General features: G+C 41.5%; 1 protein-coding gene and 1 non-coding gene across 5 annotated transcripts in view; one reads left to right on the top strand and one right to left on the bottom strand.

Moving 5' to 3' along the window:
* DTD1 (D-aminoacyl-tRNA deacylase 1) overlaps nt 1-17,248 on the bottom strand; it is a 72,970-nt gene extending 55,722 nt beyond the window's left edge. For 3 of the 4 annotated variants that reach the window (XM_085856055.1, XM_085856057.1, XM_085856056.1), the window contains exons 1-3: nt 16,161-16,512; nt 7,215-7,305; nt 647-882 (exon numbers count right to left, since the gene is read on the bottom strand). In XM_085856055.1, coding sequence (XP_085712181.1) covers nt 647-882; nt 7,215-7,305; nt 16,161-16,497 — 664 coding nt within the window. In that variant the 5' untranslated portion in view covers nt 16,498-16,512. Of the gene's footprint in view, nt 1-646; nt 883-7,214; nt 7,306-16,160; nt 16,513-17,091 lie in introns of those variants that run through there. The other variant, XM_085856058.1, reaches the window with a different exon arrangement.
* Nucleotides 17,249-17,471: 223 nt separating this feature from the next.
* On the top strand, nt 17,472-17,543 carry TRNAG-UCC (transfer RNA glycine (anticodon UCC)). The gene has a single exon. It is a non-coding gene; the product is annotated as a tRNA-Gly (tRNA).
* The last annotated feature ends 645 nt before the right edge of the window (nt 17,544-18,188 follow it).

The raw sequence follows: 18,188 nt of genomic DNA, 5'->3' as shown, positions 1-18,188 counted from the left end.
GTACTTAAGCCACTTGCACAGCACTCTACAAGAAACTTGATAACTGAACACACCCCCACACTTTCAGACTCCGAGCTGCTTCAGCTGTTTCACAGCAACACAGAAGACAAGGACTTTGTGGGCTTCATGGAAGATAACTTGCTGGTACCTTAAATAGCTTTGGAATTCGATGTGTGTGTGTGTGTGTGTGTGTGTGTCGGTAAAATACGTGAAAGAAGTGGAATTAAAGATATTACAATTAACCTTGTAAAAAAACAAAAAAACGACCCCTCTTTGCATCTCATTGATCATTTAACTTGGCCCCCTGTGGTTATGTCAAGTGTCGCATAACCTGCACATGAGCATACCCCGCAGTTGGAATTTTTGGAACCAATTCAACATATAGCCCGTGGTTTATTTGCGAGAAAATACGGTAAGTGAAACTACTATATGCCATTAGATGTGATGGAATGTGGAGACAACACAGACATGATGTACCAAATGGTCTCTTCCTGTGTCTAGGCTTTCTTGTATTTTATTGAAGTGTCCCAAAGACCTCATGTCGAGATAGATTTGCCCTTTTAACAGACCCATCTCAAACTGATTCAATGTGTCAGGATGAAAACACTGCCATCCACACTTTGTGAAGTACAGTTAACATACACACCTTTCACGAGATGAGCGCCGTGCGCTTTACACAGCTGCTCCAGAAAGTCACGATAAAACGGCTCAGCTTTGTCAGCAGGCATGGCCAGGTGGAAATCAGGTTTGTTTCCTTTTAAGATGCACTGGAGCGTAAACTGACTTATGCACAAAATTTCCAGGCCACGATCAGAGATGCTCCGAGTCCACATCTTGCCAGAATCATCCTCAAATATCCGCAGGTTCAACAATTTCCGAATCCTGTACCCCAGGGTCACATCAACGTCAAACATGCACATTGGCAGATTCTTAAACAAAACAATGTTTGCTAGAAACTTTGAGGTCATATAATTGGACATTCTTTTTTTACATCACATAAGTGAAAAGTAAACCTATTCTGCCTTGATTTTATCAACAATGTCAATCAACTGTAATTTTTTGCAAAATGTTTCAGGTAACAACATTTTGTGAAATGCAAATGTAAACGAGAAAGCATCTTGAAATGCAAAGCTGACCCTATTCCTTTGTGAGTGTAGGTAAGTGTTTTTGGACCCCCCCCCCCCACCAAAATACAAAAAACAAAATTATTATTTCTTCAAAATACCAACAAAATGAGAATAGCTGCACCGGCAGCGTCGGGTACCCCTGCTAAGAACGAAACACGGAAGTATATATATATATATATATATATATATATATATATATATATATATATATATATATATATATATATATATATATATATATATATATATATATATATATTGTTGCAGTTGAGGAAATTTGCAAACCACCATTCAGGTCCCGTAGGTGAGATATCTCTGTAAGTACATGTGTAGTTAGCCCCAAACCCGTTGTTTAGAGGGAATAAATGTGATTCATTCGGGCTGCGACCCTTTGAGATAGCCGTTTTTCTGTTCTATCTTTATTTTGAACCAACCACGTCTCAACTGCCATCACACAACAACCACCAACCACAACGCCGCTTCACAACAACAACGCCAAAAGCCACGATCTTTACCTTCACAACTCGCTCCTGCAAACATCGCATCACCGCCATTCCGAACGGCACCATGGCCATAAACCACCACCATAAACCCTCCACCACCTTCACCTCTCTCCTTCTGCGGCCATTCACACACCACCTGTGAGCACGGAGCGTCAGGCTGTCCTGGGCTCGTACGGGACGCGCGCCGAGCCGGGAGTGGAAAATGCAGCCTTTCCGAGGAGAATTCGGATCAGGAATGCTACACGCCCACTTCTGATCCGTCCAATCAGCAAGCGCGGGGCGGTTTGGCCCCGCCTCCAGGCGCGTCAGTGTAGAATCGAAATATGCAAATTCGAGGATCAGGGGAGACTCGCCCCTTTTTCTCCGTCCAATGGGCGAGCGTGGCTCCACCCCCGAGCTCGTTCTGATCCAGAAATTTGCATATGGGTTCTCCTGCCGGCCTATAAAGCGCCGAGCGCAGGGCGAATTTGGGCAGTCTGTTGGGGAGCTGCAGAGAGAGGAAGCCTGGAGCTTGGTCGAGTCGGTTTGAGCGCAGAGTCGGCCTTGGAGGAGCGGGGAGTGGAGGGCGTACAGGTGGTTTGCTGCAGTCGGCTGAGGAGAATGGGGGAAGAGACCGAGTTGCTCGGGTCCGAGGCAAGGAAGACGGCGGTCGGCGACGAGCTCGCGGTGGAATTGCTCATCGCGGGACCCAAGTAAGCCAGCTATCCTCTTTCCCCAGAGCATAAACAATTCCCCCCCCCCTTCTTCCCCCCCCCCGCGCTGAGATAGTGCGAAAAGGGGGCCCCGTTCCCACCCCACTCCAAGCAGTGCCAACGAAACCCGCGAAGGAGCACGAAGTCGGGGCACCGCCGCGCCACCACATTTGCGGCTCATCACAAAGACACGGGTAGGATCCACCCGGTCTCGCGGACCTGACCGCTCTTTCAGGTCCCGCGTAAATATTGGCCCACAGGCCCCATCTGCCCCCTTGCCTTTGAGGGTGGCCTTTTCTTTTACTTTTGAGTAAATGTGTTGTTGGCGCCGTCTGTAAAGTAAAACTGTGTAAGTGTTGCCATGTGCACGTGTAGTCCGTTGTAGATCTTCATTGTTGTGTTTCTTTTGTTACATCTGCTTTAACTGCATATGTGTGCTTTCCGTGTGCCGCGGAATAAATGTGCATCATGTTGAACTGTTTTCTCGTTTCGCTTCGTCTTTTCTTTAATTGAATCGCCATCTTGCTTCATGTAAAGGGTTGGTAGTGGGCTTAATACGCCCGATAATTAATCGGAACCGTCGAGGCCGACGATAACACCGCTCGGTTATCCCGATAGTACGGAACGGATCGCTTAAGTGGCCCGTGTCCGGAGTCGACCTGCAGCGAGGTGCGATTGCCCGGTCTACCCTCCGCGTGGATACTTAGGTAGGTCGAGTTTGGCAAACAACCCTATCCCACGCGGGGGGCCGATTGGCACGATCGTGGTGAGGCCGAAATGCCCACCCGTGACTAGCTCCCGGCGTTAGTCCGAGAGGGTCACGACAGAATTGTCCGTCCGGTGGGCGATGTGCCGCGATTCGAGTTACGTGGCCGTTCGCACGCCGGCGGGCGCGAATTCGCAACAATATATATATATATATATATATATATATATATACATATACATATATATACATATACACACACACACAAGATGTCTCGTACTTGACGCGCTGCAGCGTGGCTAATAAGGGCTATTTATAGTCACTACGACTTTTCCCTTTCACATTTTGACCAAATTTTGTAATTATTTTCTCCACGTTTTTGTAATAAATGTTTCCGGAAAATTTGATGACAAAAATGGGTAATTATATTTTTTGTCATCAAATTTACCTTGAACAAAATTTTTTTTAGAGGGTCAGGGCGAGGATCGCAGTGCAGCGGGGGCAAGGAATACTGGATACAATACTGGATGCGAAGGTGGATGGAGCGTGGATCGTAAGTTAGAAGAAATGTAAAGACTTAGCAAAACCAACACAATGCATTTGTTTCTCTTCCCTCTAACCCAGTGGTTCCCAACCTTTTCGATGCCCCACACACCTAGGAATGTTCGAATAATGTTCGCACCCCCTACAAAAGTAATATCACATTAGAAGTTGAAGAAGTCTAATTTATAATTTTTGAACCACAAAGTGAATCACAGACAATACTGTGGGTGAACAAATTGAACTTAGAAAATAAGCTATTAACTCAGTGCATAAAATGAAAGTATAAATTGAGCAATTACATTCTAATTTATTCAGAAAAAATTCTAAACAGTAAAATCAATCCCAATTGTGAACATAAAATTCAATGACTTCTTTGCTCTTGCTTCTCATTCACGATTTTGTCAAAACGTGGAACTTTCTTGCTGACTGAGATCCGTAGGTCTGCCTGTGGATTCAGGCGATTCCAAAGATTTTGTCTTGATTGACAAAAGAGAACTGAATCCACATTCACACAAGTATGTTGTTGCAAATGGAATGAGGACACGGAGTGCTTTTCCACCAAGTCTTGGGAACATATCCAGTGCTGCACACCAAAACTCCTCCAAAGTCTTGCTTTCAAATTGTATTTCAAGAGTTCGATTTGTCTGCAAATCAATAAGATCTTCCTTCAGCTCTTAGTCATCTGACATTTTCTCCAAATTATAGGAATATGGATTCATGATCCATTCTTCTGAAATCTCCAGCTCTCCAGCAGCAAAATATCCATCAAAAGATTCTGACAGCATTTCCAAATGAGCCACAATTTCTTCATGCACAGTAGGTGTTATGGATCCAGCATCATCAACCATCTCTTCTAGTGAAGGAAAATTTGAGAGACTGCCTCTTTACATCCTTCGACGCCAAAGATGTAACTTTTCTTTGAAGGAATTCAACTTTTCACAAGCCTTCAATATGCTTATCCCTTTTCCTTGAAGAGAAATACTCAGGTCATTCATACGAGTGAAAATGTCAGCTAAGTAAGCGAGCATTTGGGCGAATTCCTGTGATTCCAATGCCCCAACCAGATCACATTCACGCTCCTCCAGAAAAACTTTGATTTCTTCCCGCAGTTCAAAGAAGCGGGTTAAAGCTTGTCCTCGTGACAACCAACGGACTTCTGTGTGTAAAAGCAAAACTGAATGCTCACAACCCAGATCCTCACAAAATGGTTTGAAGATGCGATGGTTCAAAGCTCTCCCCCTGATCCAGTTGATGATCTTCACACAAGTATCAAGGACTTTCTTCAAATTTGGAGGCAATGTTTTTGATGCCAAAGCATGCTGATGAAGAAAACAATGGGTAACTTGCAAGTCTGGAATCTCCTTTTTCATCAATGCAGAAAATCCATATTTATTTCCAAGCATTGCAGGTGCCCCGTCAGTGCACACAGAACCAATGACTTTGATATCTAAATCATGTTTGGCAAAGAAGTCTTTTACCAGCTGCATCACATCCTTTGCAGTTGTGTTTTTTGGCAGATCTTTACAAAACAGGAAATCTTCCTTCACAGCACCGTCATTGACATACCTCACTAATGTGATGAGTTGAGTACAACTGGAGACGTCAGTTGACTCATCCAACTGAATAGAGATTTGAAAAGGACTGGCTCTGACATCTGAGATGACTTGGTCCAAAATATCTTCACTCAAATCACTAATTCGGTTGTGAATGACATTATTTGATAGGGGCACCTGTTCAATTTTTTTTCTTGCTTCTTTGTCCAGGATAATTGTTGCCATTTCCAGTGTACATGGCTTGATGAGATCTTCTGCAATTGTATGGGGCTTCTTGGATTTTGCCACTCTATATGCCACTTGGTATGAAACAAGAAGTAGGGGTTTTTCAACAGAAACAAAACCTAATTTTGAAAGAGTTCCTTGTGAATCAAAAAGAGCTCTTTTGATTTTCAATGACCCAACATCATGTACTCTAACATCAGCTCCGCCATGCTTAAACTTTGGGACTGCTGTCTGCTTGAGTGTTTCCATATCCGTAACAATACTATAGGACCCTGCAATGAAATTTAATTATAATGAGCAAAGTGTAACTACGGTTAGTAACGTAATTACATTTAAGCACAATGATTCATAGTAAATTTTAAAATTAATTTATCTAATATACCAAATATATAAATTAATTTCATTAGATAAATTTATAATCAATATTGCAAAGTTTTTATGAGCAAAAATCAGTATCCGTATTTAAGAACATTCAAATTTTAATTGAACTACTCAATTTAGGAGTTTATTTATAAGTTATTCAGAACATTCGCAAAAGCAAATAATGTCGTGAAAAAGTAAACCTAATTGGATTATTAAAAACTTCACATTACATAGAAACACTTACCAGGATGAGGTACACTAATTAGCACTTTCATAGACTGTATAACTCAAATAATTACCACAATAATCAGGCTGAAAAGTTGCAAACATCATTTAATTATTATAAAAACCTAATAGCCGCAAGTAAGTAAATTTATCAATAATGAAGTGCTTAATGAAAAAAAAAAAATCTAAGAAAGACGCATTATACTCTCTCACAAGTAACCTTTATTCAGCACAGCGACCGCCATAAGTAGTTCGAAATTTAAATAGTACTTAAAACACATGTTTCTACACCGTTTTACAATTAATTGATGTCAAATATAAAATACTAACTTCAATACTATTAAACAAGCAATTGTTCAATCACCATTATTCCGCAAAAGTGCCTAAATACTAGTTTTCCGAAAGTTTATAATGTTCACGATTAAATTCTATTAATAAAGTGTTCACCAGTGGTAGTACGCAATAATACGTATGGCGGTCAACGTGCGAAGATAATTCGCACTCAGTATGGAGACACAATGCAAATTTGTAACACGCTTCAACAGTTTTCCAGCCCATCACCGCGTGTACTATAACTAGTCACTCACCCATAAAAATGAACAAAGACAAATATCTTACACCTTCAGTTTAGGCGTAATGATGTGCAATGATTATGTCAGATGTTGTGTTATAATGATTTTAAAAGCAATATTCTGACAATCAGTTACTTTACTTGTATGTTAACTCTGTTATTCTCTCCTTTTGATTAAGTAATCGTAAACGACATTACTATCTACGCAACACAACCACCTACTACCACTTCTCAAGGCACACTGGCAGCTGGCTGAGTGATGACTCGTGACTCGTCACTCAAGGACACAAGCCACTCTTTGTCGCACCCCCTGAAATTCCATCTCGCACCCCCAAGGGGTGCGGGCACCCCAGGTTGGGAACCCCTGCTGTAGACAATGGAAAGGAAATCTATTCTGAGGATACAAGTTAAAGATATAACTGACTCTGGGAACTGCTATGTGTCTCTGAATGCATGGGGGTCTTCTTCCATAACCGCAACAATATTGAGAGCATTTCATTCCACAGAATTTAGAGAGATACGTGTGATGCAAAATACATATATCTCTCTCTCGAAAAAGAGGGAAATGGAGATTTTGACCAAGAAGGCTGAAATTTTCCCAGCCTCTGTTTTGGTTGATATCTAAAACTGAAGGTAAGTTTCACAAAAATTGATGATCATTTGTTTCCTGGTATGGAATTAACCAAGATATTAAATTCGTACGCACATGAAGTCAATGTCTCTTTGGGTGTCATCTCTGGAAATCCCCAACAGCACACATAGTCCCTTGCCAATCGAGCTGACCTGCTCTGCTCCAACTGTGGAAAGAGACAGCACCATGACAAGTTATTGAGTACAGTAGTTTTAAGTGGTGTACATTTTGTATCTTATTCATTTGAGCATAATATCGAAAAAACACATTCATATAATGTTAAATACTAAATGTCAAGCTACATAATCAAATGCCTTTCATCTGCATATTTTAGGGGAGATCAAATAGCTGAATATGACTTGTTTACAGAACCAATAAATTACACAAAATAAAGGAGTAAAGATAGTAATAGTTAGACTGAGAGAATCTGCTGTGAATGCAGGTGGTTGACGGTTTGAACCCCGGCCAAGTCATACCAGACTTTAAAAATGGTGTGTGCTGCTTTCTTGCTTGACGATCTGCATTTAAAAGGACAGAGCAAGGAAAAAAAACACCACGATAGGTTGATCTCCATGGGGAGGAGGAAACGCCTTGATTTTCCCACTGAGTGCGGAGAGAAAAAAGCAGTCATAAGGATGACGTCGCTGGTACCCGGAGTGCTCCGGGAAGTGACGTCGCTTTCCCCAATATCAGCGGCCGTGTTAGTGTGAAAGTCAAGTCTGGTGTCATCTCGTGTACCCGTCTGCATGTGTGCGCGATTTGTGTCGCAACTCCTCCACGAGCCGTAAATCCCGTAAAAAATAAATTAATTAAATAAAACAAAATATAATCGGCCAGAGAAATATTTCTGTAATTGCACCTTCTCTTATTGATCATATCTGATAGGATGACACAGAGGTAATGCACTTGCCCTTCTTTGAGCCGTCTAAGCTGGGTTCGATTCCTCACCTGATTATTATAAGAGGGAGTTTGTTGATTAAATAACAAACCGTAATAAATCGATGTATTTGAAGCTCACTGAATCCCAAACTTGCAAACAGTGTCAAGTATGTTCTGTTGTAAACGGAAAAACAGTAATAGCATTGTTTGACCCAAAATCGTGATGGTAAACCAATTCAATTTTGTCAGACATTGGAACAACAGTGATAACTGAGGGGAGTTCAAATGTTCTCCGAATGGGAGGATCACGGTAAGCCCAAAACACGCAAACGTTTCAATGTTCTAAATACAAGTAATGTATGTGTGTGGGTATATCCTCACTACAATTCACGGACCGGTGTGTGTTTGTTTGTCGCACTACTCCTCCTACAGTTCTGGCCTGATTACACCCAGACTTGCTGCGTGGGATCAGCATGATGTCAATTAGTGCATCGAGGTGTTTTTATCTTTGCCGGTGGTCTTGGTAGAGGGGTGTGGGGGGAGGACACAAATTCTCTCGGTAAATGTGTATCGTGTCGCGCCGCTCCAGATGGGAGAGGGTATTACAAGACCCCACCATTTACAGTATAGTATTGCTGTTCCCACGCTTTCCAGTGCAGCGAGTTGTTTTGAATTATAAGCAGTTGGTATGTTTTTTTTCTTCATGCATGTAACCCAGGTTATATATTTTATTTTCGGGAGCGATTGAAGTAGTTGTCGGTTTCCTATACACCACTCAAATAAAGGTACGTTTTAGAAGAATGTGTTGCATGTTTCAAACAAGATCGCCCGTTGGGTGGGTACTCTGATTGTACATATAAACAAGAAAAGGCAATTCCAATGTGATAGCTAAATGACACTAAACCCCCGAATTTAGGAATTAAACCCCCAAATTCGGTGAAGTAGAAAGACAATTTGAGTTCCATTGGTGATACCGGCTATTGCCGTAACGAGATGTGCGCAACAAGCGTCATCTGCCACACTAATGCATTATCTCTGCCATGCCGAACACCAGTTAGGAAGTGGAGGGCGGAACCATGGTTGGTGGCTCCTCTATATATCGTTGCGGGGTGGTCGGCCCAGGTTAACCCCCCCCCCATCCCCGAAACCAATTTGTGGTGACAGACGGTTAACACCGCCAGACCCTGGGACACTTGCGGTTCCTTATTAATAGGAGGTGGACACGTTGATCCTTGGAGATTTTAACACGTGCTCAAAGGGCATGGGGTGCAATGGCAGAGGGCAGAGGAGCACGGGGAATGAAGCGGATGCATAGGGGGTTTACACTCGAACCCCAAAACAAATACACAAATACAGTTTGCTTAAATGAACACATTTAATGAACATAAACAAATATTTACATAGGACGATAATTCAAAAGGTAATGAGAATAATATTAATAAAGTAAATAAATCCTACAGTCGAGGCACCTCTCATTCAGACTCAAGTACAGACAAAGAGAACACAAAATAAAAAGGGAAAACACCTCCTTTCGAGTATTCTTGGACTTAGCTCAGCCCAGAGCTGGTCCTTGTGAAACTTGGAATCGAGGCACTTCTATTCGCACATGCAGACACGCGCAAATGGCGCCATCACTTCTCTCGTAGCAGGCCAAACGTAAGCCAGGCACTCCGCGAGCGGCACTCAACACCAAGGCTCAGACGTGGAGCTGCTTCGTGCGTCGATCGTCCTCACCGACCCACTATGACATACACGAGGCTCAGGATCCGTTTCTCACGACTCAACCAAGAGCCCAAGTCCAGCGTCATGCTTCACCACGCGAGCCAAATCTCAAAACAAATACAAGGGTCGTGTCGTCCTCCCCGGCATGCGCTCACCCTCCGCTCTCAGCTCTCCTATCACGTGCGCTCTTCCTCTCGCCTCTCAAAATGTGCCTGCCTTCCTCTTTAATCATGGCTCTCCAAAATTGCGCAAGCCAACCTTACACTGACCTCGTGAGTGTGCTCTGCCGATCTCTCGTCCAATGTAGTAGGTAGCATCCCACAATACGCAACCAACCTTCCTCTTCACGCCTATATCCTCCGGCTTCGGGGCGTGGCCTGCTCGCTCAAAACCCAGGCAGGCGGGGCTTCTGCCTGCTCGACATGCCTGCTTGTTCCTCCTCGTGGTTTTGGTGATAAAAAAAAAACATTCGGTAAAATCACAGAGGGCCGATTACAAACTGGGGAAGCTTATTCTTAAACCCTAGCAAATTAACACGACACCACCCCCTCATGTGGTGACACGTGACACTTAAGCTCAAAGGTTCCCTCCTCAGTTACATCGAGATGCCTCCTACACGTTCACGGACCAAACAACTCGACACAATGTTATATTCCTTATTAAATTCTTCCATCTACCCCCCACAACTGTAACGATACCCTTTACTTGTGATCTTTTAAATCTTGCTCATTAAAAAGACCTGAGTAACCCTTGGAAGCCATCTGGAATTGGAGGTGAAGTGATGGTTTGCACGTGCACATGAGGTTCAAGTTATCTTGTATAATTACCCCACACGCGTGCAAACCGAAAAGTGGGGTCGAGCAACCGGTCGTGTACGTACGTGTCTGCATTTCGTCAAGAGCGTACATGGAAAACCATTCAACGGAGGAAATTTAAAAACTTCACCACACGGTACATGATCAGTTGATAGAGCGCATATTGAATGGATGTTGAAAACAGTAATTAGAATCATTGTAATCGCTTCACCCTACATTATGCTCGGGAAGAAGAAGAAGAAGAAGAAGAAGAAGAAGAAGAAGAAGAAGAAGAAGAAGAAGAAGAAGAAGAAGAAGAAGAAGAAGAAGAAGAAGAAGAAGAAGAAGAAGAAGAAGAAGAAGAAGAAGAAGAAGAAGAAGAAGAAGAAGAAGAAGAAGAAGAAGAAGAAGAAGAAGAAGAAGAAGAAGAAGAAGAAGAAGAAGAAGAAGAAGAAGAAGAAGAAGAAGAAGAAGAAGAAGAAGAAGAAGAAGAAGAAGAAGAAGAAGAAGAAGAAGAAGAAGAAGAAGAAGAAGAAGAAGAAGAAGAAGAAGAAGAAGAAGAAGAAGAAGAAGAAGAAGAAGAAGAAGAAGAAGAAGAAGAAGAAGAAGAAGAAGAAGAAGAAGAAGAAGAAGAAGAAGAAGAAGAAGAAGAAGAAGAAGAAGAAGAAGAAGAAGAAGAAGAAGAAGAAGAAGAAGAAGAAGAAGAAGAAGAAGAAGAAGAAGAAGAAGAAGAAGAAGAAGAAGAAGAAGAAGAAGAAGAAGAAGAAGAAGAAGAAGAAGAAGAAGAAGAAGAAGAAGAAGAAGAAGAAGAAGAAGAAGAAGAAGAAGAAGAAGAAGAAGAAGAAGAAGAAGAAGAAGAAGAAGAAGAAGAAGAAGAAGAAGAAGAAGAAGAAGAAGAAGAAGAAGAAGAAGAAGAAGAAGAAGAAGAAGAAGAAGAAGAAGAAGAAGAAGAAGAAGAAGAAGAAGAAGAAGAAGAAGAAGAAGAAGAAGAAGAAGAAGAAGAAGAAGAAGAAGAAGAAGAAGAAGAAGAAGAAGAAGAAGAAGAAGAAGAAGAAGAAGAAGAAGAAGAAGAAGAAGAAGAAGAAGAAGAAGAAGAAGAAGAAGAAGAAGAAGAAGAAGAAGAAGAAGAAGAAGAAGAAGAAGAAGAAGAAGAAGAAGAAGAAGAAGAAGAAGAAGAAGAAGAAGAAGAAGAAGAAGAAGAAGAAGAAGAAGAAGAAGAAGAAGAAGAAGAAGAAGAAGAAGAAGAAGAAGAAGAAGAAGAAGAAGAAGAAGAAGAAGAAGAAGAAGAAGAAGAAGAAGAAGAAGAAGAAGAAGAAGAAGAAGAAGAAGAAGAAGAAGAAGAAGAAGAAGAAGAAGAAGAAGAAGAAGAAGAAGAAGAAGAAGAAGAAGAAGAAGAAGAAGAAGAAGAAGAAGAAGAAGAAGAAGAAGAAGAAGAAGAAGAAGAAGAAGAAGAAGAAGAAGAAGAAGAAGAAGAAGAAGAAGAAGAAGAAGAAGAAGAAGAAGAAGAAGAAGAAGAAGAAGAAGAAGAAGAAGAAGAAGAAGAAGAAGAAGAAGAAGAAGAAGAAGAAGAAGAAGAAGAAGAAGAAGAAGAAGAAGAAGAAGAAGAAGAAGAAGAAGAAGAAGAAGAAGAAGAAGAAGAAGAAGAAGAAGAAGAAGAAGAAGAAGAAGAAGAAGAAGAAGAAGAAGAAGAAGAAGAAGAAGAAGAAGAAGAAGAAGAAGAAGAAGAAGAAGAAGAAGAAGAAGAAGAAGAAGAAGAAGAAGAAGAAGAAGAAGAAGAAGAAGAAGAAGAAGAAGAAGAAGAAGAAGAAGAAGAAGAAGAAGAAGAAGAAGAAGAAGAAGAAGAAGAAGAAGAAGAAGAAGAAGAAGAAGAAGAAGAAGAAGAAGAAGAAGAAGAAGAAGAAGAAGAAGAAGAAGAAGAAGAAGAAGAAGAAGAAGAAGAAGAAGAAGAAGAAGAAGAAGAAGAAGAAGAAGAAGAAGAAGAAGAAGAAGAAGAAGAAGAAGAAGAAGAAGAAGAAGAAGAAGAAGAAGAAGAAGAAGAAGAAGAAGAAGAAGAAGAAGAAGAAGAAGAAGAAGAAGAAGAAGAAGAAGAAGAAGAAGAAGAAGAAGAAGAAGAAGAAGAAGAAGAAGAAGAAGAAGAAGAAGAAGAAGAAGAAGAAGAAGAAGAAGAAGAAGAAGAAGAAGAAGAAGAAGAAGAAGAAGAAGAAGAAGAAGAAGAAGAAGAAGAAGAAGAAGAAGAAGAAGAAGAAGAAGAAGAAGAAGAAGAAGAAGAAGAAGAAGAAGAAGAAGAAGAAGAAGAAGAAGAAGAAGAAGAAGAAGAAGAAGAAGAAGAAGAAGAAGAAGAAGAAGAAGAAGAAGAAGAAGAAGAAGAAGAAGAAGAAGAAGAAGAAGAAGAAGAAGAAGAAGAAGAAGAAGAAGAAGAAGAAGAAGAAGAAGAAGAAGAAGAAGAAGAAGAAGAAGAAGAAGAAGAAGAAGAAGAAGAAGAAGAAGAAGAAGAAGAAGAAGAAGAAGAAGAAGAAGAAGAAGAAGAAGAAGAAGAAGAAGAAGAAGAAGAAGAAGAAGAAGAAGAAGAAGAAGAAGAAGAAGAAGAAGAAGAAGAAGAAGAAGAAGAAGAAGAAGAAGAAGAAGAAGAAGAAGAAGAAGAAGAAGAAGAAGAAGAAGAAGAAGAAGAAGAAGAAGAAGAAGAAGAAGAAGAAGAAGAAGAAGAAGAAGAAGAAGAAGAAGAAGAAGAAGAAGAAGAAGAAGAAGAAGAAGAAGAAGAAGAAGAAGAAGAAGAAGAAGAAGAAGAAGAAGAAGAAGAAGAAGAAGAAGAAGAAGAAGAAGAAGAAGAAGAAGAAGAAGAAGAAGAAGAAGAAGAAGAAGAAGAAGAAGAAGAAGAAGAAGAAGAAGAAGAAGAAGAAGAAGAAGAAGAAGAAGAAGAAGAAGAAGAAGAAGAAGAAGAAGAAGAAGAAGAAGAAGAAGAAGAAGAAGAAGAAGAAGAAGAAGAAGAAGAAGAAGAAGAAGAAGAAGAAGAAGAAGAAGAAGAAGAAGAAGAAGAAGAAGAAGAAGAAGAAGAAGAAGAAGAAGAAGAAGAAGAAGAAGAAGAAGAAGAAGAAGAAGAAGAAGAAGAAGAAGAAGAAGAAGAAGAAGAAGAAGAAGAAGAAGAAGAAGAAGAAGAAGAAGAAGAAGAAGAAGAAGAAGAAGAAGAAGAAGAAGAAGAAGAAGAAGAAGAAGAAGAAGAAGAAGAAGAAGAAGAAGAAGAAGAAGAAGAAGAAGAAGAAGAAGAAGAAGAAGAAGAAGAAGAAGAAGAAGAAGAAGAAGAAGAAGAAGAAGAAGAAGAAGAAGAAGAAGAAGAAGAAGAAGAAGAAGAAGAAGAAGAAGAAGAAGAAGAAGAAGAAGAAGAAGAAGAAGAAGAAGAAGAAGAAGAAGAAGAAGAAGAAGAAGAAGAAGAAGAAGAAGAAGAAGAAGAAGAAGAAGAAGAAGAAGAAGAAGAAGAAGAAGAAGAAGAAGAAGAAGAAGAAGAAGAAGAAGAAGAAGAAGAAGAAGAAGAAGAAGAAGAAGAAGAAGAAGAAGAAGAAGAAGAAGAAGAAGAAGAAGAAGAAGAAGAAGAAGAAGAAGAAGAAGAAGAAGAAGAAGAAGAAGAAGAAGAAGAAGAAGAAGAAGAAGAAGAAGAAGAAGAAGAAGAAGAAGAAGAAGAAGAAGAAGAAGAAGAAGAAGAAGAAGAAGAAGAAGAAGAAGAAGAAGAAGAAAGAAGAAGAAGAAGAAGAAGAAGAAGAAGAAGAAGAAGAAGAAGAAGAAGAAGAAGAAGAAGAAGAAGAAGAAGAAGAAGAAGAAGAAGAAGAAGAAGAAGAAGAAGAAGAAGAAGAAGAAGAAGAAGAAGAAGAAGAAGAAGAAGAAGAAGAAGAAGAAGAAGAAGAACAGTTTGGCGTTTTAATGATCTCCAGATTTATACCTCAGCGATCTATTCCGGCGTCTTTATCAGCCTCGAGAGTTATGAAGACATTCGAGAACGAGAATAGAAGCAACTTTGTGAAGACTTATGGACGTACTCTATCGCAGACTTTTTAAAGTATAATTTGTACACATGAATCTCAGAAGTGTAGATAGATGCAATTACAAATTTGCCACCAGAATAGTTGGCTCACACCAAGTCTTTCCCATGACCGTGCGGAGGAAATGGTGTTGTGGGCCGGGGGTCGGCAGCGATAAACGACCACGAGGTGGAGCAGTGGAGTCATCTCCCACCGAACACCCGGAATTTAGGTCGTGACTCTTGGATAAGTCCGAGAGTTCACGGGTCCCTTAGCGGACGGTGGTCGCCAATATTTTGACGGCGTGGGGTAGGGTAAATTGCCAAATTTCAATATACCTAAATACCCACGTCGTCCAACTACCGGAGAAAACCACACCCTCGACGGACCTCGGGCGGAACGGACCGTTTACCAAGCCCGATCCGGGTGTAAACCGAGTGGGGATTACCAAGATCCATCGGTCCAAATGAACAATTTACCGGCCCAAACGGCCTCACTAATTCTCAAGTCCGAACCATTCTGGGTCAATGGAAGAAAGGACAGAAACAAACTGGAACATTAAAACAATTATTTTATTTACAGGAATAAAAGAAAGGGACGAAGTGTCGACTTATTCACGACTATATGCAAGCAAATCTATCTATAATTCCAGCAGTGTGTGTGTGTGTGTGTGTGTGTGTGTGTGTGTGTGTGTGTGTGTGTGTGTGTGTGTGTGTGTGTGTGTGTGTGTGTGTGTGTGTGTGTGTGTGTGTGTGTGTGTGTGTGTGTGTGTGTGTGTGTGTGTGCGTGTGCGTGTGCGTGTGTGTGTGTGCGTGTGTGTGTGTGTGTGTGTGTGTGTGTGTGTGTGTGTGTGACTGCTGTTTCTCGACAACCTCTAGTCCGATCTAATTGAAACTTGCCAGGTATATTGCTGGGGACCTGAGGATGTGCCTTTTCAAGGTTTGATATTAATGGGACAAGTGCTTCCCAAGTTATGGCCATTTATTTACCAAACCAATGACAAGACACGTTGTTGCGTGGGCGTGGCCGATGGGGAAGGGAAGCTCAGCCGCGTTCCCCATTACAGGTTACAACGTACGGGCTTCCGGAGAGTGATGACTTCGTGTATTCTAATAATTTCTTGATTTCTTATGCGCATTTATAGATAAACACAATGGCCCAAGTTATGATCGTTTTCGTATGAGACGGTGTATAAATTTCGGGAACATCAGAGTACTGGTATGCTCCGAACCAGGAAGTAAATTTTTTCTCTCTTCTCTTCTCTTTTTGTTTTCCTTGCCAGGACATTGCGAAAAGGTAAAATACGTTGGCGCTAATTGAATAATTGGGTATTAAAAATAAGTTGCGAATAATATCGAACTTCCGGGTCACGCACGTACGGGCACGTGAGAGCGAAGAAACGGCCTGTGTGGTTCATTTTATTTATTATTATTATTATTTTTTTTTTACGGGCATGTACTAGTATTTACAATGATCATAAACACTTAAACAGTTTTACTTATAGGACGGGGACACATACAGACACACACAACCAAAAGAAAAAGGACCCAACTGGTCTTTATTCAACCCTCGCAGCCAAGGTGATAGTCTAGGTGGGGGTCAGAGTTCTGTTGGGGTACCTGACCGCGTCCGGGCGGCTTGGCGTGCGACTTCCAGTGTGGGACCCGTGGTCCGTGGATAGCGGATCCAGGGTCGCTCCTTGTTGAAGGCCAGCGGAGACTCCAGGCTTGAGAGCTCCAGCAATGACGACGGCACACCCAAACTGCCCTCCAAGAACTTCAAAGAACTCTCAAGAACTCCCAAGGACACGCAAGAACTTTCTGACCTCGAACGAGCACAAGAACTCGACACGTGCACACACTGAGGGTCACGTCGTCCTTTATCAACCGCTCTGAGCGGGGCGGGGCCTTGGTGGAGCTGACACGCTGATCGCCCTGATTGGACAGGGACCTCCATGGACCCGCCCTTTCTGGGCGGGGTTATGGCCGAGCCGGTAAAACCACGCCCCCTCTACGAGTGTCTGCACCCCTCTTGTTCGAGAAACACCGATTTTGCCTCGTGGTGTTGGAATTCAGACCAATTCGAGGAAGTCGAATCGAGCACGCGAGGTGAGGGCACGAGCGCTGAAAGACACTGTGGCCGCAAGTGGAGGGGATCTGGAGATTTAAATAACCCAGCTATAAAATAACTCACAGCACACATGAAATTCCCATTAGACAGAAGGAGGGATTCCAACTGTAAACACATGCTTATCGAAATAACTGAAGTACGGGGACTCTGGCTGTTTGTGTGCACAAGGTTTCCAAATCCGTAACAATCTTCCACGAACACCCTCAGATCTACGTGCGTCTAGTTATCGCACACATGACACAGACCAACACATCATCGAATATGATTCTTCCACAAATGCCATTGTTATCCTTTGTAAGACTGAGAATGTCGAAGTAAAATAACCAGTGAATTATTTCGAGCAGTACTTCAGCGATTCATGGAAGGAAAAAAAAAATGTCGAGACGAGCAGTTCAGCTTGGAATACCACAAAGTACGGACCTGTCACAGCAGCACTCGTGACCCGCTGAACCACCGCCCGCATTGCCGACGAGACAGAAAGTCCGACAAAGGAAAAATTCCACCAGAGTTCGTTTTCATTCACACGTCCAAACTGAATTATTGGGAGTTGTATCTGCCTCTGAGGCAGCAACGTACAAACGGATAGACGAGACGGTCGCCAAAAGCTGCCCCGAGAGCATATTTAACATGAACAATGCATGCGCAGTCCGAGCAATTAAAAAAAAAAATCTCAAACTCATTAGTCTTTCTATTAAACGATGAGTTACGTTTTCTTCAACTTGTCATTTATAATGGACAAAACGTTTGATGTTATAAACATCCATTACAAAAAGCTCACTTCCTGAGGTAGTTTTCGTGAAGCGATGGTGGTATAGTGGTGAGCATAGCTGCCTTCCAAGCAGTTGACCCGGGTTCGATTCCCGGCCATCGCATCGTTTTGTTTGTTTTTACTTTGTCAATCCAAAGTGATTACGTTCGACAATCTCCCTTCCAACGATAATCGTGAACGAGGTGCGAATCTCCGTATTCGTTATGAACAAGCTCAAATGAGCTGAGATCCTCGTCCTCTTAATGATGACGTCATAAAAACGAATATGGCGTCATTGTGATGCATCAGGTTTGCGATAAATTACCTGTGCGAATGCCCGGCTTGATTCCCGCAAACAAAATTCAAACAGCTTGCCTAGTTTCGGAGATAATGGTATAGGCGATTTCCATTCGCGGCGATATTATGACGTCAACTTTTTTCTCGAAAGAATTTCCAAAATCGGAGATGGTTTCTGCCTGCGTGTGGGCTTTCTGTGTATACATGGCAAGTTTCACGAAGATCCGATGAAAACTCTGGGTTGTGAAACAAAAAATGTCAAAAAATAGGAATGACGTCATAAAAATTGATATGACGTCATAGTGATGTTTCATATGTGTGGAAATTCATCTCTGCTAATGCCCTGTTCGATTCCCCAAACAGAATTCAAAAAGCTTGCCCAGTTTTGGAGATAATTTTTAGGTGATTTCCATTGGCGGACATATTTTGACGTCATAACTTTTTTTTCTTGGAGGAATTTTCAAAATCGGAG

Source organism: Eptatretus burgeri, chromosome 15, assembly GCF_056783735.1.
Source record: "Eptatretus burgeri isolate ZD-2024b chromosome 15, Ebu_testis_v1, whole genome shotgun sequence".
Taxonomy (NCBI): domain Eukaryota; kingdom Metazoa; phylum Chordata; class Myxini; order Myxiniformes; family Myxinidae; genus Eptatretus; species Eptatretus burgeri.
Note: the sequence above shows the minus strand (reverse complement) of the source record. Positions and strands in the feature narration are given on the sequence as shown.